Below are 10,484 nucleotides of genomic sequence, written 5' to 3'. Positions count from 1 at the left end.
ACAGAATGTCAGTGTAATGGACACAGACTTCGTTTTGACAAAGCGCACTGCTTAGGTAAATGATCTGAGTAGTTGTTCATCACTGATCAATTTGTTAATATGTGTTTCGAGCCAAATAAATGACAGGGAGAGAGAGAGAGACGTCAGAACACGTCATACTATAATCTCCCGGGAGCGGATGGAGGGGGTCAGTCGTTGGGATGCGCATGCGCAGACAGAGTGTGCGAGCGGCGGGCCTTGACCTTCGGGAAAAAAAAACTCACGGACGGTGACAGCGAAACGGATAACAGTCTTCAGTACCTGCTGGACTTTGAAGCTGTGGATTCTGGGACTGTTAGAAAAGGTAAAACATTTTCATTAAAACCTTATTACTGTTTTGTTTTTGTTACTCGTCATTGTAGCTTGCTGTTAATGTTGTGCTAACAGTAGCTATTAGCTAGATACGTTAGCCGTTGAGGTCAACGCAATTTAGTATCCAACTGTTTTCCTAACAAAACCACTGTTATAATTAAGTGAAGCTGCTCCCAGCTAATTTGAACCTTTGGCTTCTAAAATATGTGGTTCAATTGCGTGCTGCGTACATAACCTAATGTCAGCTAGACCGAAATTAAAATTTAATATATTGTTAAAGTCACTAAAATGGCGCCTGAAGCCTGTTGTGACGTGAGCTCTGTGTCTGCGCTAGAAACTCTTGAAATTCTGTAGATCTGAGCCGTACATTAAATACTCACATGAACCTGTACTTTGAATTCTGTATGAGCTGTATAAAATACAGCTATGCATAAGTGTTTTGAATGAATAATTAGATTAGATAACTCTTTATTGTCTAATCGAATTATATAGAAATGAATAGAAATGTGACATGAGAAGGTGTGTCTTTGACTGTTCCTGCATAACTTAGTTTCGGACTAGTTGACAAGTTATGCTACGGTCATTTGATGTTTCCAAGGTAGATGTTCTTTTGTAATATAGTTAATTTTTTTGTATATTTCATTTATCCACCATCATACATCATACATACAAGCTAAGAAGAGGTCGTTATACTAACAAGAGGTATCAACGCCGGGCCAAAGTTCAGCACATGGTTAAAGTTTGTAATCCAGCCAGGGTGTAAATATCACTCAGCAGCCAGAGCTGAAGCAGGTAGCATCAACACATAAATCTACTCTACCCGGCTTAAATCACAAGAGCACCTCTGACCAAAAAGCTGTAGATTTTTCTTGTTTGCACAAATTAATCCAGATTCACATTAATTGTGTTCACAGCTCCAACAAAATGAGGAAGAGGAGGGGGAGAAACACAATTAGGTTGAATTACAATTGGATGGAAGGCGAGGACAAGGAGAAGGAAGCTTAGGATGAGGAGGAAGAGAAGCAGCAGGAGCATCTTTAGGGATCCCTATGATGTCATTGAGGTTGGTTTCATTAATATGGTCCTCTCACAAAGAACGATGACTTGTTTTAGTTCACCTACTTCCTGTATTAAATAGTGATGTGCAAAATGTTGTGGAAAACCATGGAGCAGGCACGTATAGTGCATCTGCAGGTAAATGAACATCAAATCTCTAAGACAAACTGAAATCTGTATATTTATCACCCTTATGATAAAACCCACGTCAGCCATTGGTTTATGGACTTTGTATTTTGAAGCCTCAACATTTGCTTTCTTGCTGTTGCTATGTTGGGACCATATTAGGATGAGGGATCAGAATCTGGAGTCATGCACACTATTGTTTCATTTAGTGTGTATCCATAAGATTCGTACAGCAGATCCAAGTTGTGCCTTGAAAACAGGAAAGCCGTCTGCATAGAGGAGAACTGTAATAGCAGGCTTGTACAAAGTGAGGCTTTGTGCACTCGTTTTACTTCTGTCACCCTGTTTTGATGCAGATTTCACTTGAAATCAGGCAAGAACTGGACTTATTTTTTTATGTGTTCTTGTGAATTGATTGTGTATCGCATATGTTTGATTTGACTTTCTGCAAGACAACAGTTGTCCGCTGGCCAAAAAAGTTTTCCAAATACCTCCACGTGATCTAGCCTGGATTTAGAAAAGAATAGCAAAAAAAATCTGCACCTCCTGCTTCAGATGCAATTTGTGTTTCTGTGTTCAGAGGCAGCGGCGAGAGGGGAGACCTCGGCTCATCCAGCTGGAGAGCCTGACCAGGAGGAGTCGAACATTAACTGAGCTCTTCCAGGGCACCCTGCAGACTCGGCTGCTGGCATCGGCGAGCGATGACGTGAACGCCAAACTGGAGTCCATCACAGGTCAACTGCAGGTATGCGAGTCAGACCTGAGGAGGGTTTCACTTTTCTCTTCTTTATAATTGACTCTTTTCTCTATCTCTTTCAGCTCCTTGTCTCAGAGTGGGAGGGATTTGAAGCACAAAGGGAGGAACTTGTCATTTGGTTGGCTGATATGGATGTGAGGTTGACCAGCTGACAGGAAACACCAGTGAAAAACTGAAACAACTGCAGGTGTGGGCTTGTTTTGATATGACATATACAGGGAGTGCAGAATTATTAGGCAAGTTGTATTTTTGAGGAATAATTTTATTATTGAACAACAACCATGTTCTCAATGAACCCAAAAAACTCATTAATATCAAAGCTGAATGTTTTTGGAAGTAGTTTTTAGTTTGTTTGTAGTTTGAGCTATTTTAGGGGGATATCTGTGTGTGCAGGTGACTATTACTGTGCATAATTATTAGGCAACTTAACAAAAAACAAATATATACCCATTTCAATTATTTATTTTTACCAGTGACACCAATATAACATCTCCACATTCACAAATATACATTTCTGACATTCAAAAACAAAACAAAAACAAATCAGCGACCAATATAGCCACCTTTCTTTGCAAGGACACTCAAAAGCCTGCCATCCATGGATTCTGTCAGTGTTTTGATCTGTTCACCATCAACATTGCGTGCAGCAGCAACCACAGCCTCCCAGACACTGTTCAGAGAGGTGTACTGTTTTCCGTCCTTGTAAATCTCACATTTGATGATGGACCACAGGTTCTCAATGGGGTTCAGATCAAGTGAACAAGGTGGCCATGTCATTAGTTTTTCTTCTTTTATACCCTTTCTTGCCAGCCACGCTGTGGAGTACTTGGACGCGTGTGATGGAGCATTGTCCTGCATGAAAATCATGTTTTTCTTGAAGGATGCAGACTTCTTCCTGTACCACTGCTTGAAGAAGGTGTCTTCCAGAAACTGGCAGTAGGACTGGGAGTTGAGCTTGACTCCATCCTCAACCCGAAAAGGCCCCACAAGCTCATCTTTGATGATACCAGCCCAAACCAGTACTCCACCTCCACCTTGCTGGCGTCTGAGTCGGACTGGAGCTCTCTGCCCTTTACCGATCCAGCCACGGGCCCATCCATCTGGCCCATCAAGACTCACTCTCATTTCATCAGTCCATAAAACCTTAGAAAAATCAGTCTTGAGATATTTCTTGGCCCAGTCTTCACGTTTCAGCTTGTGTGTCTTGTTCAGTGGTGGTCGTCTTTCAGCCTTTCTTACCTTGGCCATGTCTCTGAGTATTGCACACCTTGTGCTTTTGGGCACTCCAGTGATGTTGCAGCTCTGAAATATGGCCAAACTGGTGGCAAGTGGCATCTTGGCAGCTGCACGCTTGACTTTTCTCAGTTCATGGGCAGTTATTTTGCGCCTTGGTTTTTCCACACGCTTCTTGCGACCCTGTTGACTATTTTGAATGAAATGCTTGATTGTTCGATGATCACGCTTCAGAAGCTTTGCAATTTTGAGACTGCTGCATCCCTCTGCAAGATATCTCACTATTTTTGACTTTTCTGAGCCTGTCAAGTCCTTCTTTTGACCCATTTTGCCAAAGGGAAGGACGTTGCCTAATAATTATGCACACCTGATATAGGGTGTTGATGTCATTAGACCACACCCCTTCTCATTACAGAGATGCACATCACCTAATATGCTTAATTGGTAGTAGGCTTTCGAGCCTATACAGCTTGGAGTAAGACAACATGCATGAAGAGGATGATGTGGACAAAATACTCATTTGCCTAATAATTCTGCACTCCCTGTATTTGATATGAAACATACGTCAGAGACATTATCCTAAACTGGACTAACAAAGGACCATGAGTACAACATGAAACGTACATTACATAGCGTAATGCTAAAGTTCATTGATCATTTTAATCATAAACTTGTTGTTGAAATATTTTTACTGAACATGCAAACATCTGCTGATGAAGATGTGTTGATTTATTGGTCTGTTATGAAGCTATTGCTATTTCTAATGTGTTTTATCACATACACGCACATATTAGTGTTTAAAACACTAATATGTGACATGTATTAGTAGTGATGTTGTGCTGAGGGTTAAAATGCCTTTTTGTCTTTTGGTAACTACAAAATGACAATAAACCATTAATATATGTCTATGCTGTGCTCGTATTTATTTTTACCCTACTCAAATTCAATTTATGATGCATTTTATTTTGAAAGATTTAAAATGGTTTTTTTAAAGAACCACTCAAAAAAGGTTCTTTAAAATGGTTCTTTTAAAGAACCATTTGAAGGACCTTTTTAAAAATGGTTCTTTAAAGAACCATTTTTAAAAAGGTTCTTTGAAAAACCATTAAAGGTTCCCCAAAGAACCATTTCTTGATGGTTCTTTGGGGAACCTTTAAAGGTTCTTCAATGAACCACTGAAAGAAATGGTTCTTCAAAGAACCATTGTTTGAAAGGTTCTTTGTGGCACCAAAAAAGGTTCTTCTATGGCATCAGTCTAAAGAACCACTTTTGGTTCCAGTTGGCACCTTTATTTTTCTGAGTGTAGCAGTGTGTACACCTGAGACTATCACCTGTCTGTCTGTCCTGCACTCTCTCTCTGTTTCTTTCTCTCTGATTGTGTAATAAAAGTATGAACATATATTTATAAGTTACACTTGTGTTTGAATCCTGTAGCTTATCACACATTTGATTTCCATGTGTGACAACTGCAAGTGTCCAGAGTGAGGACAGACTGAGGGACCCACTGCTGCACATCATATGTGAGGCTTTGCACCCCTGATGATCCACCAGGACAAACTCAGCAGTGTGTGAGGAAGAGGAGGAGGAAGAGCCAGCAGCAGCTGACAGATGGAGAGAATAGACAGACTGTTCCCTGTTTGTGAAGGACTCCTAGGAAAGTTTAACATAATTAATTGTCTGTGCTGAATCAGTCTTATTAGTTAATGTTCAAATAATTTTATCATTCCAGTGTTTTCAGTGTGGGAGAAAGTACTCAGGGCATTCAGGTTACACACTATGAAAGGCAGCAACAAGTTTAACATTCAGAAACCTAAAGTATGTATCAGCAGCAGAATGGACCTAAAAATAAATGTTTGTTTCAGTTCTATGAAGCTTTGAGTATTTTGGATTAGTAGCACTGCTGTGTTTGTTGCATCATATTGCTGTAATTGTTTATATGCTTCATATATTCTGAGGTAAGTTGATCTATAGTGTTACATCATATTCTGTAAGGATGTTATGTGTTTGTATACTTTCTGCCCAGTTTGACCCATTTAGCAGAAGTCAGCCTGTTTAAGGCTCTGATATCTATTCTGTATGACTTAAAGCAGTTATGACATGGTCTGATTTTCTCACCCAATAAAGGAATATTCAGTATATCAGTCTACTCTTCATTCTATCAGAAGCAGTTATCACAGCTCGCACATTTGCTTTTTTTACACATGCATGGAAGCATTGAGCCAAATGTAATAATGCCAACATATTAAAAGAACAATATTTGTCTCTTATATACAATACATCTCTATATACACTGTCAAAGATACTTGTCTTTGAGTGAAGATTTAAGGTGACAGGAAATATAAATAACTGCAACTTGAATCTTTGACACAGAGTTAGAATAGAATAGAATAATCCTTTAATTGTCCCACAAGGGGAAATTTGGTTGTAACAGCAGCCAAAAAGACACATATACAAACAAACAGAACAGAAACATACACAATTTTTCTTATATATTTACATTAAGGACAATGGTTACTGTATACAGTTCAAGCTCACTGCTGTAATATATCCTGTAAAAAAAAAAAAATATATATATATATATATATATATATATATATATATATATATATATATATACATATATACATATATATATATATATATATATATATATACACATATATATATATATATATATATATATATATATACGTATATATATATACGTATATACGTATATATATATATATATATATATATATGTATATATATATGTATATATATATGTATATACGTATATATATATATGTATGTATATACGTATATATATATGTGTATATATATATATATATATATATATATATATATACATATATATATCATAATAATCTGACAATACGTATAATATTGGCCATATTATATTTACATTACCACAGTGAGAGGATTTTAGTCTCATGAACAACATTAGCTAATTGTTATTTACTAACTAATCTTAAATGACTGTTCAGTACAGAAGTGAAGCCCAACAATCATGTTTTACAGTCCCGTGGTCTCAGCCTCAGATACTCAACTAATCAAAGTGATGTCATGACAAAACTGAATGACCAAAAAAACACTTTTTTTCTCCTTCATTTCTGTCAAACAATGCTGTATGACACGTTTCTCCCGGTTAGTATCATGGTTGCTAGGCAACCTGAACAGCGCGACGAAGTTTAGACCGTCCCATTTCACAAGCCTCTCACTTCCGCACTTCTCGTACTTATAGTACGCACCGTACGTAATATGCGTAGTGCGCGTACTTCAAGCGTGTGGTCTCTTAATTGGGACACAGCCAACGACCACCAGCAGAAGGAGCAAGGAAGGACACAGTCAGATATGTTTGTGATGATGTTCATGGTGGTGGATCAGTGATGGTGACCTGAGAGTGAAGCTGTGGATCCCCCTGGTGGACATACAACTTTTCTCTCTCTGTCTTTATTTAGAAGTTTTTGCCACGATAAAAGGGAAAGGGCTTACACCAGTGTATTTTTTGTGTTTTTATGCTTTAAATGATGCTGAATGACTGTTTAATATGATGCTGCTGTGTGTCTGCTCTGAGCTGCCGCATTTGTTTCACACAGTCAGTCTTTTCTGGAGAAATGGAGAATAGAATAGAAAAAAACCTTTATTATCCCACGGATGGGAAATTTGGGGGTCACACGGCTCTTATAGCAAGGGGAATATAAAATATGAAAGGAAGACACAACGTGGTCCTATATACATAAGCAACTGAAGTTCGTATATACAGGTAACAATGTACAGAAATATGTATAGAAAAATTTTACAGAGATATGTATAAAATGTGCAGTGAACAAACAAGCTGATTAGTAAGATAACCAAAAGGATGTTAAACTGTGTTATAGAGTCTGACAACTGCTGGTAAGAATGACCTGCGGTAGCGCTCCTTCTTACACTGTGAGTGTAAAAGTCTACAGCTGAACGAGCTGCTCAGTGCTCGTACAGTCTCATGCAGGGGGTAGGAGGTGTTGTCCATGATGGATGTTAGCTTAGATAACATCCTCTCCTCCCCAACCTGCTCGATGGACTTCAGCGGACAGTCCGGGATAGGACTGTTTAATGTTATTACACAGATTTTATATGAGCTGAAACTGTGATGTAGATTGAATTTAGAGCAGGGTTTAGTTGCTTTTTATGTGTATCAGGTATATGTTATCCTGATGCACATATAAGTCTTCATCTTCATGCTTCAGGATTATTTATCTGGAAAAATAACTCAGTGGAAAAAATTCATGATGGATTACATGAATGTTGTATTTACCTTTGGCTATTACTGAGTGTATAATTGTTTTTTACTGTCTCTGTATCCTGTATATACAATTAATTACACATGCACAAAGCATGAACTGTTTTTATGGGAAAATTACAAGACCAAGCAATATGAAAAAAGTGTACTTAAACAGTGTGACATTATATATTTACTAACATTTGTATATTAGTTATATATTTAATAAATAATTTATAAAGGGGAATCGTAATTTTTTTATATGTTTGATATTAATAAAGTTTAAAACATTAAAAAATAAAAGAGCGGGAAGTGGTGGGCGGGCCCAGTTTGGAAAACACGAATGCGCATGTGCAGTGGGTCAACCAGAACAAGCCCAGTAGGAAGAAGACAAAAGTTCGGCCGCCATTTTGGGGCAGGAGAAGCGGTTCTGCCGAAGGCGGAGTGGGACGGCGCTAACACCGTCTCCGAGTGGAAGCTGTGTTTGGAACACGGAGCTAAAGAAGGAGCTGGAGCCGAGAGGAGGAGCGAGATGAGCGGGCCAGAGATGAGTTAAAGGTCTGAATAACCTCCAGCGTGTTACAGAACGGGACACAGAGGACTGCAGTCCGAGCAGAGAGGTCAGAGGGCGGCAGGCTGGCCTCCAGGTAAGCTCGTTAGTGTGGAGTTACTCCTCTTCCTCACAACTCCCCCCTCACGCCCCTCTTTCTCCTCCCCCTTTCTCTACTCCTCACCTGAAGCCGCCTCCACCTCTTCAGTGAAGTGTCCCTCTGTCGGCTTCACTTTAACTTTATCCAGTTAAGTACCTCTTGAAGGTGGAATTACTCAGCTTTTCATTTTTGTAAAAGTTGTAGCACCTGTGACTGATTTACGGTGGTTTTTAACTTATTTCCAGCTTCTGTCCCTTAGGATTTTGGTGGTTTAAAGTGGTATTACTGAACTGTCAGTGTAGGGTTATGAAGGGTTGTTGCTGATGATCCTTAGGCATTTTAATGTGGTATTAGTAATCCTTTTTAGTGTTTTGTTTTACATAACGCTTGCTGGGTTTGAATCATATTCTGTTTCTCCTCAGAGCTGCTCTATCACTTCCGCCTTAAAATCTACGGCCACACAGCCAGAAGAAGACCTGGAGCAGATTCTCAGAGGTGGGTCTGAACAGGGTGATGGTGCATGTGTTCTCTCAGGTGTTCCCCATGACCGGGTCTGATGTGATTCCTTTTGTAGGTGCCCTAATGGTCCGAGGTCGGGATCTGAGCGACTTTGAGCGCGGCGTCATTGTTGGGGCTCGGATGGCGGGAGTTTCAGTCACCAAGGCCGCCCAGCTTACCGGCGTCTCCATAGGAACAGTGACAAAAGTGACAGCGGCGTACAAGACGCAGGGGAAATCATCGGTGAGCCGTGTGGGGAACTGCGGGCGGCAGCGCTCATTAGGCGAGCACGACGCACGGGCACTGGTGCAGTTTGTGAAGAAGAACCGCAGCGCCACGCTGGCTCAGGTGACGGAGAGCGTGAACGCTGGGCGGAGCCACAGCGTGTCAGCCAGAACGGTCCGCCGCCAGCTACACAGGGAGGGCTACTATAAGGAGGTTACGGTGCCCAGAGCCAGCGCCACAGGAAGCCCAGAGGATTGTGGGAATCGTGAAGCAGAGGGACACTCGGATGACGTTGCCACCACCGTCGATCAGACAAGCTGAACCACATCACAGAGCTAAAAACTGACAGACTTATCGTGTGACAGGAAGAGGAAGTGTGGCCTTAGCTTTAGAATGTCGAGGAACATGTGAGCAGACCCTGGACAGGAGGTGAGAGTGTTAGTTGCACTCTGCTGATCTGACACAAACAACTTCTAGAATGATCCAGTTCGATCTGGTCTTAGTGCTCCTCCCGAGGACTGAAACACACCTGTTCACCTGCGTACACACACACGCTCTAAACATCCAGCTGTGCTGGGGTTAAAGGTCAAACCAAAGAACCACCAGCCTGTGAATCACCCAGTCATGCGAACCATTGATCAATCACAGTGATCAATCCCTCACGCGTGGAAGAAATTCAGTGAAATGCATCTTTATGTTTCAAAATAAAACTTTATTTAAACAAGTTTCCTCTGTCTGTCAGCCTCATAAAAGGTGGTATTACTCATCAGTTGACTTTAATGAAAGTGACTTTTGTAGCCTGATTGGCTGTTAAGGTTGTATTAGATACTTTCACCTTCTTGCATGGAATTGAAGGCTTAAAAGATGATCAGCTGTGAAGATGGAGACACTTTTAATCTGTTCTGTTACTCTGAAGGCTTTTTTAAGATGACCAAGCTAAAGAGGCCATCTGAGCAGGACTTCAGGAACCATGTGAATCACCTCACCATTTAGAGCAATGTCTCAGCCAATGAAAGAAGAAAACATGTTCGATCACTTTGACCTCTCTTGATTGATTTGTGTTTAGTGTAATTAATTTCTTGTTGAGAAAAAGTAAGAGTTCTTCAAAAATGTACAACATCAAAATGCAACTGTTAAAAGAGGAACTATTTATTACGTTTTTAATGTTATAGCAGTTAAAATAGTAAAAACATAATGCAAATATTTACAAACATTAATATTAAAGGACGATATATAACAGAATGAAGTAAAAATAATTATAAAATATAAAATAAATATCAATTTTTTTGCTGTTTGCATAGTTGTTTTTTATTGAGGGAACAGGAAA

At 39.8% G+C, this 10,484-nt stretch overlaps 2 protein-coding genes across 3 annotated transcripts; both read left to right on the top strand.

Annotated features, from left to right (window-relative positions):
• The first annotated feature begins 200 nt into the window (after nt 1-200).
• Nucleotides 201-2,987, top strand: LOC146641589 (uncharacterized). Its single transcript, XM_085399582.1, has 4 exons — nt 201-343; nt 1,266-1,414; nt 2,114-2,278; nt 2,353-2,987. The coding sequence occupies exons 2-4, from the start codon at nt 1,358-1,360 to the stop codon at nt 2,440-2,442; spliced, it is 312 nt and encodes a 103-aa protein (XP_085255708.1). The 5' UTR covers nt 201-343; nt 1,266-1,357; the 3' UTR covers nt 2,443-2,987.
• Nucleotides 2,988-8,128: 5,141 nt separating this feature from the next.
• LOC146641588 (uncharacterized) lies at nt 8,129-10,372 on the top strand. 2 transcript variants are annotated; one of them, XM_085399578.1, is made up of 3 exons: nt 8,129-8,431; nt 8,857-8,929; nt 9,009-10,372. In XM_085399578.1, exon 3 carries the CDS (start codon nt 9,017-9,019, stop codon nt 9,476-9,478), a length of 462 nt encoding a protein of 153 aa, XP_085255704.1. In that variant the 5' UTR covers nt 8,129-8,431; nt 8,857-8,929; nt 9,009-9,016; the 3' UTR covers nt 9,479-10,372. The 2 variants fall into 2 exon arrangements, with proteins under 2 accessions (XP_085255704.1, XP_085255703.1); XM_085399577.1 differs by having other exon boundaries at nt 8,857-10,372.
• Nucleotides 10,373-10,484: the final 112 nt, after the last annotated feature.

Source organism: Rhamphochromis longiceps, linkage group LG23, assembly GCF_057381845.1.
Source record: "Rhamphochromis longiceps isolate RC_006_pf linkage group LG23, R_longiceps_female_GT1.1, whole genome shotgun sequence".
Classification (NCBI taxonomy): Eukaryota; Metazoa; Chordata; class Actinopteri; order Cichliformes; family Cichlidae; genus Rhamphochromis; species Rhamphochromis longiceps.
The sequence above is the reverse complement of the archived record's forward strand: the minus strand, read 5'-3'. Positions and strand labels throughout refer to the sequence as shown.

Bases quoted from the DNA above. Each gene is read 5' to 3' on its own strand.
- LOC146641588 (XM_085399577.1), top strand. From the start codon at position 8,948: ATGGTGCATGTGTTCTCTCAGGTGTTCCCCATGACCGGGTCTGATGTG.
- LOC146641589 (XM_085399582.1), top strand. From the start codon at position 1,358: ATGAGGAGGAAGAGAAGCAGCAGGAGCATCTTTAGGGATCCCTATGAT. The intron at 1,415-2,113 runs GTTGGTTTCATT...TTCTGTGTTCAG, and splicing joins ATCCCTATGATGTCATTGAG to AGGCAGCGGCGAGAGGGGAG. The intron at 2,279-2,352 runs GTATGCGAGTCA...TATCTCTTTCAG, and splicing joins CCATCACAGGTCAACTGCAG to CTCCTTGTCTCAGAGTGGGA.